At 40.5% G+C, this 25607-nt stretch overlaps 1 protein-coding gene across 1 annotated transcript in view; it reads right to left on the reverse strand.

Moving 5' to 3' along the window:
- npepps (aminopeptidase puromycin sensitive) overlaps positions 1 to 25607 on the reverse strand; it is a 136016-nt gene that overhangs the window by 89941 nt on the left and 20468 nt on the right. Inside the window, exon 2 of the mRNA XM_078424846.1 lies at positions 593 to 677. Coding sequence (XP_078280972.1) covers positions 593 to 677 — 85 coding nt within the window. The remainder of the gene's footprint in view (positions 1 to 592; positions 678 to 25607) is intronic.

A 25607-nucleotide genomic window follows, 5' to 3' on the forward strand; every position in this document is an offset into this window, starting at 1 on the left:
AGCTCCCAGAGATCCATTCATTGTGGATGGAGACAGAATTTATGTTATAAACCAGTCAGATCTGTTTTCTATAATCTACTCCTGAACAAACCTAATTCACAGTTTTCAAAGTCTTCTCCTTTGTCATGATCAGATTAATCAGGAGTACTAAAACACAAGTTATTCCCTATACATTTGAAAGGATCCACAGTGCATCTAGGGACCTCTAATCCACATTACTTTGCATGAATGGTCAGTTTCAGGAAACAAATGTTCCCCCAAAGTGAAATAGAGTTTAAGCAGATTAAAAGTTTGGCAATGAAAGTTAAACTGCAATATTTACGATGTGTGCATGGCACCATTTATGCACTGACTAGTTAAATGATAAAAGGATATCAACCTCTGCATTTAACAATTCATTAAGCATTGGAAGAGGACAATTTCAAAGATACTAAGTAGAACAGCACCCTGACCCTAAATAGCAAAGTTTATTCAGATTTTAAAAAAGAGGCGACCATCTATATTTAAAATGCATAGATTAATATCAGTGATTAGCAGCATATTCCACATAAATTAAAGTGGAGCAATGGTTGAAACTAAACTGCAATCTTACCTTGACCACCTTCTGGAACAAATGACGCTGTGATGATGTCTATATCTGCACAGTTCATAACAATCTGATTGGTCGCCTGTCTTACCTGTAAATATACACACACAGATATATAAAAATCAGTAAACTTGGGAGAGAAATGCCATCACAAAATTTGAAATTTACACATGATCATCACTCTCATTTAATTATTTTAATCTTCATGGTTCTTTTCATCTCATTATCCAACTCCATTTTACAAGAGTGGCTATACTACCTTCCATTTAACATATAGTAACGGAAGGGGAAGGGAGGCAACCAGACCTCACCCCCTCCCCCCCAAGATGAAAAGGTACATAAGAACAACCCTAGACAAATGACCCTAAGTATCTGGATGCAGATACCCACTTTGCATCATTCTCCTATATGGAAGAGTTGATACTAGAATTTTTCTGTGGGGCATTTAAAATATCCTCATCCAAGAATGATGGCAGGTTATGGACTGTATCATTAGAATATTAGCAGCAAAAGGGTCCAATTTACATCTTCAGCCTTTCTTAGCCCCACTGATTTCGCATTTGTTAGAATATTTATATTTCTACCCAATCAGGAGCAGGCTCTTAGATGCGTTATAATTCAGATTTTAAAATAAACCAAAAATTAAGAACAGCTCATGAGAGTGGGACTAATACAATTTATTACAAATTGTCACACAAGTATTTGATCTTCTGTAATAGTCAGTTTTTATATCTTCAGTATTTTATTGAAAATGACATCTTTATTCATAAAGAATCAGTTTCACAAATAGATTCTAAATCTTTTTTACCACCTTCATAGTGGTAACAGTTTACGCAAGTTCATAAAGTATCCCTTTAGCGTGAACTAGAGAAAATAGTTGCATAATCTAGTTGAAACTGTAGTCTAAAGAAATAGTTAAAATAATTCACAACTGCATGAACTTGCAACCAAGTAAAATATCCATGACTGCTGTGCAGAAGAGGAATGTGCAAGGGGCTGATGGGGGAACAAGAGTAAAGCGGAGGACAATATCAAGATGGTGAGAAGAAACAAAGAAAAATTAAGAAGAGTGATTTGCAATAATCCAACAAGTAGGATTTTGTTCTGATCGTGAGGAAGTATCAAGGTAAAGACTTTTACATTAATTTTGGTGTGGATGGACAGGTTCCCTGAAGCTTGATCATCAAGTGTAGAGTATAAACTCATCAGGATAAGATACCAGAAGTAATTCTGAGTGATCAGGAACTTATTTTTGTAACATGAAAAGAATTAGGAACGAAGACGATGCTGATGAAACCTTCAAGGCTGACACCGAGAGCAGAGACCAAACACGATGAAAATAGGCAGACAATGATAAATCCTGCACGGACTTATAAACCCTCTCTGCATCAAACATAAGAGGTTATGCACTGCTCAGTCAACTTAAGGACTAAAATGGCAACTTTAATTTAAAACTAGCTACTAGACAGAGTAGTGAAAATTGAATATGTAAAAAAGACAAGTTTGGCATCATCGGCATAGATATAAAAGTTGATCCAATGCTTCATTGACCTCTCAACTGGAGGGCTGGAGACGTTAGTAATCCAGAGATAACTCGGAAGGGAAGTCACAGTAGATATGTGGGCAAGATTACAAACGAGGAGAGGCAATATTAATGTGCACTATTAATAATCACAATTCATTTGTTTATACATTTCAATTTTTTGCATAAATAATGGAAGGTGTTCAGCTTGCAAAAAATCCATCCATTTAGCTGTTTTTTGCTTCTCTCATGTTCTCCCACCTGCCGTCAACCTTTCACACAACTACATTTGCATTCCTCAATTAGAATTTTGATTCATATACATGTGGTGGATGCTGTGTGTTTTGATAATTTGAAACTGTATGCAAGTCCCAAGAAATCCACTTCAGACCCAAAGCCATGCATCCCTAATTCATTAAGACGAGCCAATCCATCCAAAAAGAAATATAACATGATAATGACATACACAAGATCCACAAAAATTATGCAATCATTAATACAACTCACGTAATACTCTGTAAAGGCAATGGAACAACTTTTCTATTAAAGTGACTCTTTTATGAGCTTACTATGAGAAGTATATAAAAAAACATCAAAAGTTAAATGAAGACCAGATATACAAGAACTTTATCAGGCTGCACCCATACAAAGATTAACTGGTTATTTCACAACTGGGGGTAATAAATGCAAATTGACAAATGTTTTGAGATGGAAGCCCGAGATGCGTATGATACGAGGAAGTGATTGCAGTATTGCTGCAATATGTAGATGACATGGTCTTGGGGGGGAATGGGGAAGCGGAAAATATCCAAGAATACAAATTTAAAGGAAAAATGAGACTAGCCAATTGTGTGAGAAGGGGTTCCAGAGAAATATTGCTGGCTGCAGCAACAGGGGATTACAGCATTAGGGCGGTACGGTGGCACAGCGGTAGAGTTGCTGCCTTGCAGAGCTTGAGACCCGGGTTCGATCCCGACTACGGGTGCCGTCAATACGGAGTTTGTACTCCGCATGACTTTTCTCCAAGATCTTCGGATTCCTCCCACTCCAAAGAAGTATAGGTTTAATTGGCTTGGTATAAGTATACATTGTCCCTAGTGTGTGTTGTCAGATAGTGCTAGTTTGAGGGGATGCTGGTCGGTGCAGACTCCGAGCGCCGAAGAGCGAGTTTCCACACTGTATCTCTAAAAACTGAAACTAAACTAAATCCATACCGGGGAAGAGCAACGCTAGTAGTCACAATGCTGGGAGAAAAGCTTTGGATAAATTCAGTTTCAAAGGACAAATCAGAAGTCAGAAAGGGAAGTAAAAAGTGAAGTCAGAGTTAAACAGCACAGATGTGCAGGAAATAACTGCAGATGCTGGGTTAAATCGAAGGTAGACACAAAATGCTGAAGTAACTCAACAAGACAGGCAGCATCTGTGGAAAGAAGGAATAGGTGACTATCTTTGGTGTAAACCAGCATCTGCAGTTCCTTCCAACACCATTTGTCCATATCCTTCCAAACCTTTCCTATCCATGTACCAGCCAAAATGGATTTTAAAGATTCTAATTGTACCTCTTTCGACTGCTTCCTCTGGAAGCTCGTTCTATCTACTCACTACAGTGTGTGAAAGGTCTCCTTGAAATGATTTCCCTCTCACTTTAAATCTTTGCTCCCTAATTTTAGACTCTGCACAGGGGGACGGGGGAAGAGTATGACCATTCACCTTATTTATGCCTCTCAGTTTTATACACAAAGGTACAGGAAGGATCGAGCCTCCTTCGCTCACGGGAAAACAGCCAGTCAGACGGGTGGGAGCCAGAACAGCAACTCAGCAAGCAGACATTGGAGACAGTGAAGGCTGTCAAAGGATACTGCAGGATATAGATCAGTTACAGATATGGGTGGAGAAATGGCAGATAGAGTTTATTCGGGGCAAGTGTGAGTTGTTCCACTTTGAGAGATCAAATGCAAACAGAAATTATACAGTCAATGGCAAGATTCTTAAAGGTTGCATCCTAAATGTACAGAGAGACCTTAAACTAGCAACACAAGTAGATGGAAGGTCTATGGTATGGTTGCCTTCATTAGCTTGTAGATTGAGTATGAGAGTCAGGAAGTAATGCTGCAGTTGCTTTGGTTATATCGCATTTGGAGTATTGCATCCCATTCCAATCACCACATTACAGGAGAGATTTGGACGGGTGCAGAAGAGTTTTACGAGGATGCTGTCTGGATTAGAGGATATTATTTATACGAAGAGATTGGACAAACTTGCACTTTTTCTCTGGTGCGTCGGAGCCTGAGGGGAGACCTGACAGAAGTTTATAAAACTATGAGATGCATGGACAATGTAGACAGAATCTCCCCCCCCCCCCCCCCCCCAAGCCCATCCCTAGGTAGAAATGTCAAATACTAGAGGGCATAGCTTTAAGGCAAGGAACATTTAAAAAAAATAGGCAATTTATTTTATAAACAGGAGCTGTATGTGCCTGGAACACATTGTTAGAGGCCATGGTGGAAGACCATAAGATAATGGCTTTCAAGAGACTTTTAGAAAGGCACATGAATACGCAGGAAATGAAGAGATATGGATCATACGCAGGCAGAAGGGATTAGCTTGATTAGGCACGTGTTCAGCCAGGACATTGTGTGCCAACAGACCTGTTGCTGTACTGCATTGCTCTATATTCTATGATCTCAGTGTGATGGGCGGCACGGTAGCGCAGCGGTAGAGTTGCTGCTTTACAGCGAATGCAGCGCCGGAGACTCAGGTTCGATCCTGACTACGGTTGCTGCACTGTAAGGAGTTTGTACGTTCTCCCCGTGACCTGCGTGGGTTTTCTCCGAGATCTTCGGTTTCCTCCCACACTCCAAAGACGTACAGGTATGTAGGTTAATTGGCTGGGTAAATGTAAAAATTGTCCCTAGTGGGTATAGGATAGTGTTAATGTGCAGGGATCACTGGGCGGCACGGACTTGGAGGGTCGAAAAGGCCTGTTTCCGGCTGTATATATATGATATGATATGGTGGCTAAGCCAAAGTGTGGATGATGATCGCATTGCAGTGGAGCTGGGTTGAATCGTCAATATAGCAATGCAAGGCAGAATATCCAATTTAACTCTGGTTCCAACATGACACTCACCTCAGCTCAAGTAAGAGATGACAACACTAGTACTGAGAGGGTGGAAAATCGTGCCTGGTTAGATTTTACAGGATTTTTAGCAGCATTATTTAAATTTCATCAGGGTTTAAAGAAGGCAGCTTGCCAATTTTTTTTAAAAAGTAGAATATTTATTGCAGCTCCCCTCACCTGAACTCAGAAATTGAATACAGAGTTTATATTGACTACATGGATAACATTTCAGATAATTATGATTTTAGTGGTACTGGTTCAGTTGTTAATACATGACAAGAGAATTTCTATTCCTGCAAGTCACCTAGATTTCAATTCCAGGATTTTATTTCATGTGACTTGCAAAAGAGATGCAATAGTTTTGCTGTAGGAATTATGTTTAGAAATGACAAGTTTACAATTTGGATGCAAAACTGTACTGAAGTATCAATCTGGACATTTCATTTATACAATAGCTTAACTAATATCCCATAACATTTTAGAAATAATTAACTTGTAACTGCACTTATGTAGATGTGCAAGATCAAAGGGTGATTGAACAGAAACTTTCTGGCAGTAACAAGAGCTCCACCACTGAGCCAAAGTAGGAGCCTTAAGAAGTATGGATATGACTCTTTCTTGATTAGCTGATAGTTTAGTGTCCGGCAAAAATATTAGTACATTTAGATTAATTTATAGTTACAATTTTAAACAAATGGGCAATACAAGATATCCTGGATATAATACCTTAAGAGTCTGATTTAATCATTTGCTCAAGGATACAAAAAGCTTAGCAAAGTGTGGATGCTTTTGAATATTGGTCTAACTGGAGGCCAAGGTTTGCTTATCATATTCTTGTAGCATGCTGCTGTTGAAAGAAAATCAGACAAAGCTAAACAGTTCAGAAATAGAAGAAATAAAGTATTAAAAGGCTGGCCTATATTTATTGTTAATTTAATATTTAATAACAATCATGGTAAAGCAGTTATTGTTAAATGGATTATTCAAGGGGAAAACACAAATAGTTTTAGTTAAGGGGAAAGCGCAAATAATTTCAGTTTCAGTTTAGTTTATTGTCACGTGTACCGTGCGTGCTATCCAGTCAGCGGAAAGACAATACATGACTACAATTGAGCCATTACTGTACAATACAATACAATATATCTTTATTGTCATTGTACCCAGGGGTACAACGAGATTGGGAATGCACCTCCCATACGATGCAATAATTTAATTAATTTAGACAACAGCAGCCCAACGAAACAATTGTAACAGTTTTAGACAGGATAAAGTGCAAGTTGATCTATGCGTTGTGACCATCCGGCTCAGCAGGACCGGTTCATAGCAGCTATGGCCCTGGGGATGAAGCTGTTCCTGAGTCTGGAGGTGCGGGCGTAGAAGGCCTTGTATCGTCTGCCCGATGGAAGGAGTTCGAACAGACTGTGGCAGGGGTGTGAAGAGTCTTTGTGGATGCTGGTGGCTTTTCTGAGGCATCGTGTGTTGTAGATGCCCTCCAAGTCTGGTAGCTGTGTTCCGATGGCCCTCTGAGCTAGTTGGACTACCCGCTGTAGAGCTTTCCTTTCTGCCTCCGTGCAGCTGAGGTACCACACAGGGATGCCATGCGTTAGGATGCTCTCTATGGTGCAGCGGTAGAAGGTCGTCAGCAGCTGTTGGGGTAGACCAGACTTTTTCAGTGTTCTTAGGTAGAACAGTCTTTGCTGTGCCTTCTTGACCAGTGCAGCAGTGTTATTGGACCATGTTAGGTCCTCCGAAATGTGAGTGCCCAGAAACTTGAAGCTGGACACTCTCTCCACACTGTCCCCGTTGATAGAGATCGGGGCATATTCCCCGTTATGTGACCTACGGAAGTTGATGATCAGCTCCTTGGTCTTGGTGGTATTTAGGGACAGGTTGTTATCCGCGCACCAGTCCGCCAGGTTCTGCACCTCCGCTCTATAGTTTGTTTCATCCCCGTTGGTGATAAGCCCGATCACCGTTGTGTCGTCTGCAAACTTGACAATGGTGTTGGTGTTGGTGTCGAATGCAGGAACACAGTCGTGTGTGAAGAGGAAGTAGAGCATGGGGCTCAGAACACAGCCCTGTGGTGTGCCGGTACTCAGGATGATAGTGGAGGACAGGTGCGGGCCCATTCTCACTGCCTGCGGTCGTTCCAGCAGGAAGTCCAGGATCCAGTCACATAATGACGAGCTGAGGCCTAGCTGGTGGAGTTTGGTGATGAGCTTGGTGGGGATGACCGTGTTGAAGGCGGAGCTATAGTCTATGAATAGCATCCTCACGTACGTGCCCTGTCTCTCTAGGTGAGTCAGGACAGTGTGAAGAGCCAGAGAGATGGCGTCCTCTGTGGATCTATTTGCCCTGTATGCAAATTGATGTGGGTATATAATTTTAGATACATAAGGGAATAACGTTTAGTGCAAGGTAAAGCCAGCAAAGTCTGACCAAGAATAGTCCGAGGGTCACCAATGAGGTATGCACCAACTAGCACTGCTCTCTGGTTGTGATACAGTTCCATGATAACAGCTGGAAAGAAACTGTCCCTGAATCTGGAGGTGCGCGTTTTCACACTTCTATACCTTTTGCCTGATGGGTGGCGGGAGATGAAAAATAGCTGATACACAGGTCATTTTCTTAAAAACAGATTTTTTTACAGGTCTCTGTTAAGTTTGTATTCTGAATGTACAACTGGCATTAGTGACTGCTGCAAACCAATGTGCATAGTTCTGTTTACCAAACTAAACACTGTGCTAAGCCCAATTTAAAAACACATTTTCTATTCTTTATTTCCCCCTTCCTTCAGAGACTAGCATATATAATCTAAAGATTTGTTAGATTTCTGCCTCTACAGATCTTGGAACTTCTTTAGTCATAGGCAAGGTGCTGGATAACTGTATGAATATGTATTTCTCCAACTTCAAGTAACCCTTGCATCCCCTCTCTCTCTCCGTCCCTCCCCCGCCCTAGTTGTTGTACTAGTTTCACTGTCGCCCTGCTGAGTTTCACTGTTAATATTACTTATCACCTTCCCCACAGCCAACAATGGACCATTGTGGGCTTTACTTTTCCTTGATCATCATTGCTGGCTTTGATCTGCCTTTTTGCATATCTTTTATTAATTTGATCTATGTACCTTTTCTTATCTCTCAGTTCCCTCTCTCGACTCTCAATCTGAAGGGTCTCGACCAGAAAGGTCATCCTTTTCTCCAGAGATATTGCCTGACCCGCTAAGTTACTCCAGCTTTTTGTGTTTATCTTTGGAGAACAGTTAATGTTGTTCCTTTGTTATAAAAAAAAGAGACAAACCAGAAAAATATACCGGTGAGACATACATCAGAGGTAGGAAAAGTATTGAAGATTCTGAGGGACTAGATTTAGTTAGGCATAAACTGATTAACAATAGTCACCAAGGCTTTGTGCAGGGGACAAAGATGAAATTTAAAGTAACAAAGATGATTGAATGAATGTTCTCTAAAATGAGTCCACGAAGAATCTGCTGGAGAAGCATAGCAGGTTGAGCACCATCCCGGGCAGGGAAATAATTTATGTTGTTTTGGGATAAGACATTACATCATGACTGAGAATGGAAAGGGAAGACACCCAGTATGAAAGGGAGGGAGGAAAGGGCCAGTAGATGATTGTTGGACAGAGGGTGGATTAAAGACAGACGATGGAGTTAGGATGGAATTCCCATTTAACAAGGTCCTCCCTGGTAGGCTGATCCACAAGATTTAGTCACATAGGATTCATGACGAGTTAGTAAAGTGAATCCAAAAGTGTCTTGGTCAGAGAAGACAGATAGCAGTGGAGATGGGGTGTTTTTCTTACTGGGGGTCTGTAACCAATAGGATCATTGCCAGTACCTAAAATCTATGAATTATGGGAGGCATGGATAGATAGGTTAAAACATAGAAAATAGGTGCAGGAGGAGGTCTTTTGGCCCTTTGAGCCAGCACCGCCATTCATTGTGATCATGGCTGATCATCCACAATCAGTAACCTGTGTCGGCCTTCTCCCCATATCCATTGATTCCACTAGGCTCTAGAGCTCTATCTCGGATCGAGTCAGTCATAGAAACATAGACATAGAAAATAGGTGCAGGAGTAGGCCATTCGGCCCTTCGAGCCTGCACCGCCATTCAATATGATCATGGCTGATCATCCAGCTCAGTAACCTGTACCTGCCTTCTCTCCATACCCCCTGATCCCTTTAGCCACAAGGGCCACATCTAACTCCCTCTTAAATATAGCCAATGAACTGGCCTCAACTACCTTCTGTGGGAAAGAATTCCACAGGCTCACCACTCTCTGTGTAAAGAAATGTTTTCTCATCTCGGTCCTAAAAGACTTCCCCCTTATCCTTAAGCTGTGACCCCTGGTTCTGGACTCCCCCAACATCGGGAACAATCTTCCCGCATCTAGCCTCTCCAACCCCTTAAGAATTTTATATGTTTCTATAAGATCCCCCCTCAGTCTTCTAAATTCCAGCGAGTACAAGCCTAGTCTATCCAGTTTTTCTTCATATGAAAGTCCCGCCATCCCAGGGATCAATCTGGTGAACCTTCTCTGTACTCCCTCTAAGGCAAGAACGTCTTTCCTCAGATTAGGAGACCAAAACTGCACACAATACTCCAGGTCTCACCAATGCCCTGTACAACTGCAGTCTTTATCCCCCAGGATTGAAAGGTGAAATAGTAAGGGACATGAGTTTAAAGTAAGAATGGTAAAGTTTAAAGATGATTTGTGAACTCGTTTTTAAAAAAATGATCGGGTATCTGGAATGTACTACCATGGAAAGCTGTTGAACCACGTGCATTAAACAGTGCTTAAGAGACAGTTACAGAGACGTGTGAACAGCCAGTGGATAAAGGGATACGGATCATGTGCAGATAGATGGAATAAGTTTTGATTAGAACCATGGTCGACACTGACATGGTTGGCCAAAGAGCATGTTCTAGCATAGACACAAAATGCTGGAATAACTCAGTGGGACAGGCAGCGTCTCAGGAGAGAAGGAATGGGTGACGTTTCAGAGCGAGACCCTTCCTGTGCTGTATTGTTGCATATTAGCAAAAACAATTATAGTATATGTCATCTGAAGCACAATTCAGGATAAGACAAGACATTAGATCGAGTACATGGGTTCAGTCTGAACAAGCTTCTGAAAATCATAAGTCAAGTAGTGATGAGTAGAATTAGGCCGTTCGGCCCATCAAATCTACTCCGCCATTCAATCATGGCTGCTCTATCTCTCCCTCCTAACCCCATTCTCCTGCCTTCTCCCCATAACCTCTGACACTTGTATCTGAAGGTATAGGATTACATCCAGGCAATTCTGGTCAAAGCCAATGGGATGTCTTTAGCATTGACATAATACTCACTCCAACTCAGGAATAAATACAGGGGTTCTTGTTCTCTATATGAAATATGCCTCCAGAACTAATCAATTGAAAATTTGTCAGGTTTCCAGAAATTCCAAAATCCCTTTAAATTAATAATGTTTTAGTTTAGTTGGATTTTTGAAATTTAATTTAATATAGAGGAAATCTATGCAATGAATGATCTAAAGAGTAATTCAGCTAGCAATTTGGAAACATTCAGCAATTTTCTAAATTACCTGGTCAATCAATATCCAAGGCTGCCAATCTCCAGATAAACTGAATCTTGCAAATGCTCAGTCACATTGGCAGTTACTTATAAATGCACCTTAAACCACTTCCAAACCAGCAACAAAATGAAGTTTTAACTGGTGCTTCAACCTGAACAATAGGCAGCATATTTGAGAAACTTCAAACATATGCATACCGTGTCATTGACTAAAATGTATCACGCTCATGATTGATGAAATGTGGGCTGGAATCAAGAATTTTCTGTTAAGAGTTGGGAGTCAAATGAATGTTCCCACCTCAAGACTAATTCGGAACTGCAGGAACTTGTAGCTTTTTCTTCAAGTTTGTTAATGCTGCTGGTTATAATCACAAATGTTTGAGTTTGGGCTCATATTAGATTTTTGCCTACTGAGCTAATGCTGCTAATGAAGACCTCCCCGATCTGCTTTTCTGGATGCATATCTGCTGAGCAACCCAAAATGTTCAATCATCTGTGTTCAACCACGGAATGGTCCAATGCATGATCATGAAAACTCTTCTGGACTTCAGACCACAATAAAATTATGACAATGACCTGATAATCATCACAATTATTTGAAACGGTTCAATACCATCTCAATACTTGCAAGGATCTTGTATATAGTGATAGCATACTCTGAAGCATCTTTACAGAATTGAGGAAATCTATTTCCTCTTCATAAAATACAACCGGCACAACTAAACTTTCCATCACCCTAATACAAATGCATGCAAAATACCTGCAGCCAAATTAATGCAAATGCATGGTGATAAGAAAATACACAAATACTTTTGTCAACAATAACAGACCCCCTGTGCATTCTATGGACATTTAAATACAAGTGCAGAACAAAATGTTCATAGAGAAACCAAGATCGCCTGAGGCTCACAGGCTATGTTCTTTTGGAGAATTACAACTTTGCAAAGCAAGACAACTTTTTCCCCCAGAAAATGAAGGTCAACTACTTTTGTGACTCACTGAACCATTAAGTGAATTACCTGCTAAACAGCAGTTTAAAGAAAACTTCGTAGTACACTTCTACCTGTCAAGTAATGCAATAATCCTTCAGTGCATATGACAAAAACATTTGTAATATTCTTCTACCTGTCATTTGATGCTCACAGCACAGCATCATGTGGTGATTAAAAAAAATAAAAAACATAAATACTAATTTACCGGTAGGGTTTTAGGTTTTAAAAAAAGGCAATTCAGCATCAAGTTATGATGGCTTTGGCCTGTTGTGATAGATTTAACTTGTTCTCACCTAAATCTTGGAGGGGAGGATGCTCCTCAATGTGCGGAGCATCTTGGACAATATAGCTCACCCCCTCCATGACACACTGGTCAACCTGAGGAGCACCTTCAGCAACAGACTGGTTCCACCAAGATGCAGCACAGAACACCACAGGAGATCCTTCTTCCCAGTGGCTATCAAACTGTACAACTCCTCCCCCTTCTGTCGTGGGCTAGACTGACTCCCCTTCCCACTCCCCCCACCCCCCCCCCCCCTTCCTTCCCAATCTTTGCGCATCCCCAATCCTGGACTTTCCACTCTCTTTAATTTCATTTTCATGTATCTTGTGTTTTATGACTGTTGGCAGACCAATTTGCCTCCTGGGATAAATAAAGTTCCATCATATCGTATCGTAAATATTCTTGATTCCAAGTCTATGACAATAAGAGGGCAGCTGCTAATAAACTCTTTTTCAACACAAGAACCACTGATGACATACAAAGTGTACTTTACATCGAAGCTTGCAAAGGGAAGCTCATAAAACCTATGCAAGGAAGCTGAGCAAGACTGGCTCAGAAAATAATTTGCATTGTCTGGAGCAGTGTTTCATGACAGGTGGTGCAGTATTAAGAGAAATGAGGCGAGAACATTGGGTTTTTGCAGAAGCATAGATGGGAAAGTGGGGAATGATTGTGGGCAGGTGAAAGCAGGTCCTGGGTTTCAAGTCAAGATTGTGGGCAACAAATATAGGCAGACACACCATGAGGTCCAGGAGCTCAGGAATGTTGCCAGTGAAACATTCCTGTGCACAGAAACAGCCAGTGGTCAGAATGTGGCCAGTGAACATGGGCAAGGCCATGGACATTGAAGCAAGGAACATGGCTGGTGAGCAACTGGTGCCAGGGTTCAGGAGTGTGGACCAAGTGTGGTTGGCATCACACATCAGCTACGCGAGTAATGGGCAGCTGAAGCAGATAGCTGTGGATATTGTAGGATCTGGGGTTGTTGAGCAGCCTGAGCTGAAGACTGGGAATGTGGGCCAGGTACACTCCAGGGACTGGAGCAGCTGGGTGCGTGCAAGGTAGAATAATCTTATTATTCATTTAATGATGGAGCATTTTTTGAACTTTTACAATTTCAGATTTTATTACTCTAGATTCCTTAGACTGATTTCCACAGTATACAAGACAGTCAGTACGCCATTTTATAGGAGTAAACCCAACAGAATTGAAGAATAGTTTCAAAGCTGCTCACTGCATTTTTGCATCACTTCCAGCTGCTCCTCCCCAACATCACTGAATGCTCATTAAGTATTTAAATTGTTTTGTAGATGCAAGTAATTTGTATCTATGGAAGATGCTGGCTCAGTGGTCACTGGAGCTTCACTAATTCAACATATCACCTTACCCTTTAAATATTTTGACATGAATATATACAATCATGTGCTGGTGAAATATTAATTCAATGATAAGCATCTTGCACAGTAACGCAACGCTGTCAGAGAACAAGCCTCAGCATGTCACATAACATTTTGCTGCAAATTCATACATCAGTTGAAGACAAAGAAAGACTGGGTGGTTCTTATTTTTGCCAAAACTATTTGCTGATAAATAAGTCAAATAAAGCTTCAATAGAGCACTATATCATACACATCTGTCTACTGCAATGACAATTGATAAAGCAATGCAGTAAGCTTCACTGGTTTGATGGAAGAATGAAGTCTTTCTTAGTTTGAGATAAATCAGAATACCAGTGAAACAACTCTGGAGCCTAAAATTGACATTTCATTTATACTGGAATATCTGCAGAAGAAATGTTGAGTGAAATTTTGGATTCAATTACATACACTATGGATTGGTAAAAAATTGAAACAAAGTTTGGATCAAAGACATGATAGAGGCTTTACACTTTCATATTATTTGTGCCAACTGTATTCATATTTGCATCCACCAATATTCTAACTTAAAACATATAAAATTACATTGGACTACAAATCACATCCAAATGTAAAACCAAACCATTTTTAAAGGATCAAAGGTTAGTACCAGTTAACAATGCCCAGATGCAGCAACAATGGGTTATGGAATCACTGACGAAAGCTGTTTACCCAAATGAGTTGTAGTGGATCTTTCGAATAGCAATCTATTTAGTCCAACATCCCCCACATCCTTACACGATTCAATTTCATCCATTTATCTAATTATTTAAAGGCTGCTACAACTACAGAAGCCAGGACTTTTATTCAAGAAACAAAGATATCATAACCAGCCATTACACACTGCAGGTTTCCACACAACAGAACATAGCTTTTGGTATCGGTTTATTGTTGTCACATGTATAGAGATAGTGAAAAACCTCATTGATATTGATTTATTATTGTCACGTGTGCCAAGGAGAAGCCAAACACAAGAACAACAGGTAGTTCAAAGAAAAAAAACACAAGAGTGTATAGTTTACAGCATTGCAGTTCCAGGGGATAAGTCCAATGTCCGCAATAAGGTAGGCTGGAAGATCGGACAAGTGTTGAGTACTCTGGTAACAGAGGGGGTGAAGCTGTTCAAATCTGGTGTTTCCATGCAATCCAGTCAAATCATACCAAACACGAGTACAGTCAAGCTATATACAAGTACAAAGACAAAAATAGTGCAGAATAAAGTTTTGTAGCATTAGTTACAGAGAATGTGCAAAGGCCACATTAAGGTAGATTGGGAGATCAAAGTTACACTCTTAGCTTACGAGAGAACCATTCAGTAATCTGATCACAGTGGGAAAAAGCTGTCCCAGAAATCGGTGGTACATGCTTTCAAGCTGCTCGACTGGAGAGGGGAGAAAAGGGAATGACCAGGGTTACGTTGGCTGTTTTCCCGAGGCAGTGTGAAGAGTTAACCATGGAAAGCCAGAATGCTAGAGTATCTCAGCAAGTCATCAGCATCCCAGGAGAACATAGAACGTAGGTGCAGGAGTAGGCCATTCGGCCCTGCGAGCCAGCACTGCCATTCAATATGATCATGGCTGATCATCTAAAATCAGTACCCTGTTCCTGCTTTTTCGCCATATCCCTTGATTCTGTTAGCCCCAATAACTATTTCTAACTCTCTCTTGAATACATTCAGTGAATTGGCCTCCACTGCCTTCTGTAGCAGAGAATTCCACAGATTCACAACTCTCTGGGTGAAAAAGTTTTTCCTCATCTCAGACCTAAATGGCCTACCCCTTATTTTTAAACTGTGACCCCTGGTTCTGGACTCCCCCAACATCTGGAACATTGTTCTTGCATCTAGCTTGTTCAATCCCTTAAGAATGTTATGTTTCTGTAAGATTCCATCTCATCCTTCTAAATTCCAATGAATATAAGCCCAGTCGATCCATTCTTTCATCATATGTCAGTCCTGCCATCCCGGGAATTAACCTGGTGAACCTCCTCAATAGCAAGAATGTCCTTCCTCAAATTAGGAGACCAACAATACTCCAGGTGCAGTCTCACCAGAGCCCTGTACAACAGCAGCAGGACGGCCAACATGCCATTTGCTTTCTTTACTGTCTGCTGTACCTGCATGCTTACTTTCAGCAACTGATATACAATGACACCCAGGTCTCGTTGCACCTCCCCTTTTCCTAATCTGACACCAATCAAATAATAATTTGCCTTCTTGTTCTTGCCACCAAAGTGGATAACCTCACATTTATCCACATGATAAACATGAATAGGTGACGTTTCGGGTCAGGACCCTTCTGCAGACTGCAGTGTAGATTATGTGGTGGGGTGGGAAGACTGGTTTGTGTTATGGACTGGACTACAGTCACAACGCAATGCAATTTATTGTGGTCTTAGGCAGAGTTGTTGCCAAACCAAGATGTGATGCATCCTGATAGGGTGCTTCCCATGGTGCATCTGTAGATGTTATTCTCAACATCATGGATGACCCACTTACACCTCAGTTCTGTGCGTGCTAAGGTGACTGAAGAAGCTAATATAGGATCCACAGATTCTGCTACAGGTGGGGCAAAGTTGCTCATAGGCAGATGTATTAGCATAGCAGGAGATGCAGTCCTTTTGGTATTTATATTGGATTTCTATGCAATACCAGCAGATGAATCCAGTTCATTGTGTCATTTTAAACATCCCTGTCTTTTAAAGTTGCCATGGACCTGAGATTTCCATTTGTTTGAGGAGTTGGGCGGGGGGGGGGGGGGGGGGGGGGGGTTGTAGTAGTGAAATGTGACACTTTAGAAAAAGATAAAGACAGTTTGTGAATTACTTTTCCATTCACCCGGCGATGTGCTTGCTGTACCATAGCTTCAAATATTTTGAACAGTCTGATGTCAGGCAAAGGAACAAAATGGCCAGCCTATCCGAGCCAAATGAGCGTAACTCAGGCCTCAACAGTGGGGAGAGGGCACAGATGTTGATTCATGTTCATGACTCCAACACATTGGGGGGGGGGGGGGGGGGCAGGGATCACAGGCACCTGAAGACCAACTCTGTGCCACATTTGAGCCCTTTACCTTTCCCTCAGGCAGATGGCATACTGAAGATAATCTCCTGAACTCCCTCCTTCATTTCAGCTTCCACCCTTTGTCCTTGGACTACTAGGAAGCACCTGGGAATGCTTTTTTCTTATTTAATATGTATTTAAATGCAAATTCTTGTTATTACTGAGTAGCCTACCAACACTCAAATCTTGACAAGTGAAAAACAGCCACTTAGGCAAGTTGCCAGAGAACTGCCAATCCAGCATAAACCAGTACTAGTATAGAAAGAGAGCAATATGTTTATTTTTTTTTACTGGAAACAAGAATTAATTTTTGGCAATATTAAGATTTGGATTTATTCAGTCTATTTCCCATTTTATCCAAAGGCGCCTGGTAAAGGTCTGCAAACAAATTTATTGTGAAGGTACTGCCCAATTTTTCATCATCTGTCAGTAACTTAACAAATCTGCATATGGTACCATAACAACACTGGAGATAATCCAAAAATAATTGAACCTGCGCCAGTGTAAATGGTAATCTACCTGAGTGCGCAGAGCTGATCTCAGAACCAAGCGAATGTCTGCAAACCAATTTACAGAAGCTCAGTAACCATGCAAAATGTGTTATGTTTATCAATACAATATTCACCAAAACTTATAGCCAACACACAATTTATTTTAGAGCAAGAGAAATAATCAATTTTTTAATGATGTGGATGTCGCTCGGCAGAGTCTCTGCCGGTTCTCAAAACAGCTGCACCAAACCCATCTCACCATTTTCTCCATGTTCCCACTCAACTCCATCCTGATTCTGCTACGTACACTAATGAAGGGAAGATAAGGTCTATGTGAATGTGAAAGCAGGGTGGAAATAAGAAGCAAACATGATGAGATACAGGTAGTTTTGCTAAAGCACAATAGTAAAGTCCTAAGAAACCGTTACACAAAATCGCATTATAGAGACAATGGTGTCAATAGAGGTGAAAGGGGATTTGGGGCTAGAGTTTCAGACTTGCAATAACAAAGTTATTTATCCTGCAAAATTTCCAAAATAAATGTATTTCAATGGCAGTTGTTACTACGAGCTAAAAATGCTAAAGGTTGTACGTTACATTGTTTAATAGAGTATCATTGCACAAGTGTCAATAGAAGCGATTGTTTGTTCATTTAGGTGGCCGCCCATTGTGTAGCAGCAACATTCTTTAGAAACAATGGTGTCTGATTGCAACAGACTGCTTTTCCCTGCACTTGTGAAATGCAATACGGTACGTTTCTGCTTGTCAATTTCCAAAGTAACATAAGTGGTTCTCCAGTTCCCAATCTAAATCATGTTATAAACTATTGGGTCGATGTAATGCAAACACAGTAACACCTCGATTAGCGCTCCAGATAAGTTCCTGAAAATTGGAGCATCATATGGAGTCATTATAACATAGCATAAATGGAGATGTGATCCTGATCAGTTATTTTTAACTCATTTATTCCTAACTCACGTGCAAGTCTGTACACTTTTCCACAAGTCTGAAGAAAGGTCTCGACCCAAAACGTCACGTATTCCTTCTCTCCAGAGATGCTGCCTGTCCCACTAAGATACTCCAGCAGTTTGTGTCTGCCTAAATACAACTTATCAAATACGTTAATGAACTCCATTTAAACTGCATTAACCACACTGGCCCCATCAATACACACTGAACTTTTCAAAGGAGAAACAATGAAATTGGGCAGACAGGATCTCCCCCGAACAAAGCCACGGTGACAGTCATTGATTAACCCCTCGCATATTGTAACCCAGCGGTATGAATATTGACTTCTCTAATTTCAAGTAACCCATGTCTCTCTATCCCATCCCCCATCCTAGTTCTCCATCTGGTTTGACTGCCCTCCTGATTAAATATTACTTTGTATGCCTTGTTGTCACCTTCCCCTAGCTCACAAAGATCTATTCTAAATTTTCTTTGATATTTACCCCCTTTGATCTCCCTTTTTCTGACCGTACCCTTCTGTCTCCCTCTCCCCTGACTCTCAGTCTGAAGAGTCTCGGTCCGAAACTTCACCCATTCCTTCTCTCCAGTGATGCTGCCTGTCCCACTGAGTTACTCCAGCATTTTGTGTTTATCTGCGAGGAACTCACCAGGTCAGGCAGCACCTGTGGAAGGTTATATGGTCTTCACTTGTGCGCAAGTGTGCATTGGTGAGGATGCTTCTAAAACAACATTATTCCTGCTTCCAAAAGCAAAACACGGCAGATGCTGGATATCCAAAATAAAAAAAGTTGGAAAAGTCAACGCAGCATCAGTGAAGGAAGTTAACATTTCAGATCAATTAATCTTCATCAGAATGGGGTTTGCTTCCACAATTATCCTTCAAATTTGATGCATAGATTTTCTTGCCTATCATAATAAAATTCAATACTGATAACAGCAAGAATTCTGCATTTTTATACAGCTGAAATTGCCAACTTAGAGAGTTCTGTGAACGATAAAAAATATTTCCCAGAAGTGGCAATGTGTTTCAAGTTGATATCACTGTCAAAATTATCTCTGAGAAACCTTGAGCAATTACAATAGCCAGGAAGAGAATTTCCTACTGCACATACAATGGTTAACAAGTGGTTTGGCTTTATTGGAATAAGTTTGCAAAGCAAACCAGGCACAACTTTTTTTTATTCTATTGCCAGGAAACTGCACTAGCACGCTTTACATCTCTGCCTTCACTCAAACCAAACTGCCAAAGTAGGACATTAAGTTGAAACCAACCAGCAAACCTGAAAGTTACTTATTGGCAAGTTATTTTTAAGAGTGAGAGGCACAGGTACCTAGTTTCCTGAAGTGGTGGCATAAGCAGACAGAGTGGTGAAGACGGCATTTGGCACTCTTGCCTTCATCAAGCATGCAGCGAGTACAAAAGTTGGGACTTTGTGTCACAGCAAAACAAGACGTTGGCATAATCATATATGGATTATTGTGCACAGTTCTGGTAATCTAGTTATCGGAAGCATGTTTTAAGATGGAAAGGATTCAAGAAAGATCCAAAGACTGGTAAATTAAACAAGGGGAGGGAAATAGTGAATATATTTCAGCAGCTTGAAAGCATGCTCCAATGATACAGATGAAATTCAACTACTCTCTGAAATGGCCTAACAAACTTTTAGGGAACATAGAGTTGGATGATAAAGTGAGACATGATTAAAAAGTTTACAGTTCACTCATCCTGAGTCTAAGTTTCAAAATGAGAGAAAATGTCTATCTAAACCTGCATGTTTGGTTGGCTTTGGAAAGCTAATGGTTAAAAATAAATTGAAAGTTGTCCGTCCTCCATACTGTGAGCGAACAAAATTCACTATCGCTTCATGTTCCAAATCAGAAGCTGGCAAATTTGTGGGTATTGGCCATGAAATATGTTTGATTTGAGGACAACAGGAACAAGAAATTGTTTGGTTTCTTGCTAGCTTTAATAAAAACGGCTCATCACCTCTTGCAGGATTAGAAATGTAACTCGACTGATCAAATGCAACCTCAAGAACAGGACACGGTGAATATGAGTCACAAAGGAAGATAAAAACTGAGGGAAAGAACGTGTACATGTTTCGGCCTCTTATTCATAACATTCACAATTCCTGAAAAAATTAACACGCAAACTATATTTTGATGCCCTGAATGTTCATAGTTATCATGCACTGTGGTGAGCAACATCTTAAATTCAGAGAAAATCGCCAACGCTCATTGCTGCTGCAGAAAAAAATGGCATTAACAGGAAATGACGTACATTTACAAATTCAACGACTTCCTAGTGTGGATGCAGGAGGATTAAAATGAACATTTGTTGATTGCCTTTCCCTGCCTAATTACAAACAGTACCTCATATCCGGGTTGGGTAGCTTACTGTACGCACTTATTTCTCCCCTTCCCCCACCCACCCACATTCCTTTCTTCGAGCTTCACCACTATTCAATCTTTTTTGTCTCACACTTCAAATTTTCATCTCTGGCCTTTGTCCAACCATCTGCCTATCAACCCCCGCTGCCCCCTCACTTGCATCCATCTAATATTTGCCAGGTTTTATCCTGACCCTACATTATTAGCACCCCCCACTATCAGTCTAAAAAAGGGTCTAACCCAAAACGTAACCTACCCAGGTTCTTCAGAGTTGCTGCTTTAGTTACTCCAGCAATATATCTTTATTGGGGGGTCTTTTAAAAACTCCTCAGCAATAGTAGGAATGAAACTCTAGGGTTTTGTAAAAAAAAACTCTCTGGTTCGCTACTGTCCTACGGGGGATAAAATCTGCACCTGTCGCAGCTCTGCCCTCGTGATTCTATACCTCGCAACATGGTCAGTTCTTAACTGTCTTCACATTGCTGGCATTTATTGGCCATCCAGCTGCCAATGTCCACACCGAGACAAAGAATACATTTTTAGTTGTTTTTTTAAACAACTTGGTAATATGGGAATGAGGACGCCTCTTCTACATCTGTCCCACATATATGTAGAATATCATATTATAGAACGGATATCTCAAACAGGACAATGAAATGTGGGACCAACACACTTCAAACTATTTTTTAAGCACTGATGTTTTTTCATTTAGAACAAAATGATTGGCGTACAACTGGTGACAGCTAGTGGCTGTTTTGTAGTATTCTATCAACTTACATTTTGTCAGGAAATTGTTTAAAAGCAAACCATTTCACCAAAATAATCCAGCAGGATTTGCACATATTCCTCAACATTTTTTATACTTTGAGGAAGAAAGATACTATATGTATCTTCTTAAAACTGAAGGGCAACATCTATTCACAATTTAACACAGAATAAATAACCTTCCCTGCAAAATGCTGTATTTATATATTAGGACACAATGTCCTTGTTATCATCTGGAGATTTCTCAAAAGATCTGCAATATTGGCATTATCAATTTTTTTTTACATTAGATTCACACATCAAGGACACTGATCACAAGACAGTTTAGCATCCCCCTCATCAGCTGCAACCAAAAACTGAGTTTGACTAGAATAATCCATCTGCTATAAAATCCACTGAGGAATGATATTTTACAACATGTTAATAAACTCGGGATCTAGATTAAGTCTTTGCATTAACAGAGTGAGGTTTTAGGACATGATCTATTTATTCACTTTCAAGTTCACTATCCCTTAAAAAAAAAAAAGATTATCTTATACAATTTAGACTAGTTACTCATCCCACTACATTATAATGTTTTAATTATAGTTTTCGACATTTGACAAGGGAAATTACTTCAGAGATATAACCACACACTTTTCTGTGACAATCATTATTCAAAGGGTGTGCATTTATGTCTCTACATAATCTGATTTCATATTGATTAAGTCACATTGATAATAAATGGAAGATAATCTTCCCACCCTGCTTCCTGCAAAGACTCTATCCCCTACTCCCAATTCCTCTGTCTACGCCGCATCTGCACCCAAGATGAGGTGTTCCATACTAGAACATCCAAGATTCTTTAGGGAATGGGGGTTTCTCTCTCACATCACAGATGAGGTCCTTACTCGTGTCTCCTCAGTACCACGCAGCTCTGCCCTTGCTCCACCTCGCCACAACAGAGAGAGGGTCCCCTTACTCCTTATCTTCCACCCCATCAGCCGTCACATACAACACATAATTCTCCGAAATTTCCGCCACCTCCAACGGGATCCCACCACTAGCTATATTTTCCCATCTCCACCCCTTTCCGCCTTCCGCAGAGACCGTTCCCTCCGCACCTCCCTGGTTAACCCATCCCTTCCCACCCAAACCCCAGGTACCTTCCCCTGCAACCGCAGAAGATGCAACACCTACCGCTATACCTCCTCCCTCGACTTTGTCCAGGGACCCCGACAGTCCTTTCAGGTTAGGCAGCGGTTCAGTTGCACCTCCTGCAACCTCATCTACTGTATCCGTTGTTCAAGATGCGGACTCTTACACATCGGCAAGACCAAATGCAGACTGGGCGATCGATTCGCAGAACACCTTCGCTCAGCCTGCATTAACTAACCTGATCTCCCAGTTGCTGGACACTTTAATTCTCCTTCCCATTCCTACACAGATCTTTCTGTCCTCGGTCTTCTCCATTGTCAGAGTGAGGCTAAACACAAATTGAAGGAACAGCATCTCATATTTCACTTGGGCAGCTTACAGCCACCCCAGTGGTAGGAATGTTGATTTTTCTCACTTCAGGTAGCCCCGGCATTCCTTCTCTCTCTCTCTCTTTCTCTATCCCTCCCCCACCCAAGTCGCACAAGCTTCTAATTTTTACCCTACAAATATCTTATATGTTTCCTATACCATCGTAACTTTTTTGCATATCTTTCATTCATTGTTCTTTATCTCTCCACATCACCGTCTATATATCTTGTTTCCCTTATCCCTAACCAATCTGAAGGGTCTCAACCCGAAACGTCGCCCATTCCTTTTCTCCAGAGATGCTGCTTGCCCGCTGAGTTACTCCAGCTTTTTGTGTCCATCTTCGGTTTAAACCAGCATCTGCAGTTCCTTCTTACACATAAATGGAAGGCTTCATTTTTTAGTTACACAATACAAAACATTGAGATTCTAACTGACTTGGCCCGAAGAGTACAAAAGTATCAGCTTTGCAGTTAATATTTTTCACAATTTGTGGGTTAGACTTTGTTCACCACACTAGCATTTGAATATTTATAATATCCAAAATTTACCTTGCGATCAAGAAGTTTTTTTTATAATGTCTGTCTGTAAGTCACAAAGCTCAAATGCAGAGCGTCCTGAAATAAAATAGTCACTTATGTAATTGTGGCATTTTAGATAAATTAATAAGCAAATAAAAAGTCTACTTCAAAACAACTTGTTCAATAATTAGTAGTCTATGCCTCAGATCTTCCATAATCAAATATTGTGCAATTAATGCTCATCAATCAATCAATCTATTAAACGTTTAATTCTAAATTTGTCACCAATCAATATCAAGGAGAATTTAACCTGCAAAATGCAGTTACACTTAGTTCATTCCAACATGTATGATAAATTTCAACATTTTACAGCCACATGAGAAAGCCAGTCCTCGGCTGGATTTCAAAGAAATGTGGACTTCATTCTCTTTCCTATCCCTGTAACATTTTATTCATTTTCTATAATTAATTAATCTCCAACCCTGTCTAGAAAGACATTCTGCAATACAACTCTGCAGAAGAAAAAATCTTACAACATTATTTTAAATTTGGACACTAGTTATTTATTCATACGTTCCTATTTTCCTCAATAATATCAGCCCGAAGGGCCGTCCCTTAGGGTCGGGCTGTAAACTCTACTTGAACTCACCCAAGCCAGGAGAAGTATCATTCTTGTGACTACGCTGTTAAACTCCATAAGAATTGTGCATGTTTTCATGAGATTATGGTCCTGAATTTGAATAGAGGTGGCTAAAGTAGTGGTAAAAAGGTTAAAACAATCACAGACAAGTAGACCAAAACAAAAAGCTGCTGAAGGATCTCAGCGAGATCATCAGCAGCATCATTCGAGTGGAAACTCCCTCCCATTTCCCTCCACAGATCTGCTGCCTGACCCACTGAATTCCTCCATTCTTTGCTCCAGATTACAGTATCTGCAGTCTCTTGTTGGACACTTTATTCAGTTATAGCAACATCTGGAGGTGACCTCACACAGGGGTGATTGAAGGTCTGTGAATTTCTCTGAAAATTTGAAGCATAAGGAGATAGAAAATGACTTATTGGACGGAGTGGTTCTCCAGGATTGATTGATCACTGGATTCTGAGTCAGGAATGGTTTTGGGAAGTTACTAGGACTCGAACTAGTCGTAACTTGGAGTCTGAAGCAAGCATAACCACAGGCTGGAATTAGACTAGCAAAAGATAAGAAACGATATCCCCATCTAACATTCTCTCAGCTTCCCCAAGCAGCTGTCATAAATTGGGAAGTTATTCACTTCACAAGGACACAAGGTCTCAGAGGTCAAATAAATTAGGAAGTGACCAGCTTGCTTCAATTCAGTTAAGAAACAACAAGTCTATTCTAAGACATCTCCAAAGCATTTAAGGTGCCAGTACTAGGGAGAAGAGCTTACTATGGTGATACAAGATAACAGGTATTTTTTTAAACTTAGTCATGAGACCCACACAGAGAGCGAGATCCTTGTTTGAACACACATTCATCTGTACCTGATTGACTCACAGCTAATAACTAAGCAATACAATGGAAGTTGATGTTATGGCAAACAATAGTTCAGCTGTAATGGGATAAAGTTGATTAAAGTGGGTCAAACCTGGACTATTGATATAGTACCATCTTATTAGAGAAGAACAGAAGGAACAGGAGGCGGAGGATTTAACTCCTGACTGAACACAGGAACAGCACGAGAACTTGGAATCAGTGAGACTCTGGAGCCAACATGTACAAAGAGTAATTTTGAATCTGGCACACAAAATAAAGAGAAGCCACAGTCTGACTGAGACTGATCATCTTGTGTCTTGACTGTGCAATATATAATTATTTTTGCAATTAGGAGTTTGAATAAAGTTAAGTATACCTTTCACCAGATATCACTGGTATGTCTTCAACAAGTACAATTTAGGGACAATATAGGCCCAGACAATAAACCCCATCTCACTAAAGGAAATAACCCAGAGAACATTTGCTGTGTTCCCTTCATTAAGTAGAGAAACAAGACATTTACAATATTCCAAGTGGTGTGTCACCAGAGTCTTATATAATTGCTGTCAAATCATTTTACAATAAAGGCTCACATATTGTTTGTGTTTTGTACTGCTTGCTGTACCTTCACGTTAACCTCCAATGATTTGTTTGTTTCCTTCTCAAGTCAAGTCAAGTCAAATTTATTTGTCACATACACATACACGATGTGCAGTGAAATGAAAGTGGCAATGCCTGCGGATTGTGCACAAAAAAGAATTACAAGAATTCTCAAGTCCTGCTATACTCCAACATTGCTATACTCCAACACTGTTCAATCTCTCACCATTTAAAAAAAACTCTTTTTGTACTGAAGAGGATAACCTTTCCAAATTTTCCACCGGTCATA

Source organism: Rhinoraja longicauda, chromosome 29 (assembly GCF_053455715.1).
Source record: "Rhinoraja longicauda isolate Sanriku21f chromosome 29, sRhiLon1.1, whole genome shotgun sequence".
NCBI lineage: Eukaryota > Metazoa > Chordata > Chondrichthyes > Rajiformes > Arhynchobatidae > Rhinoraja > Rhinoraja longicauda.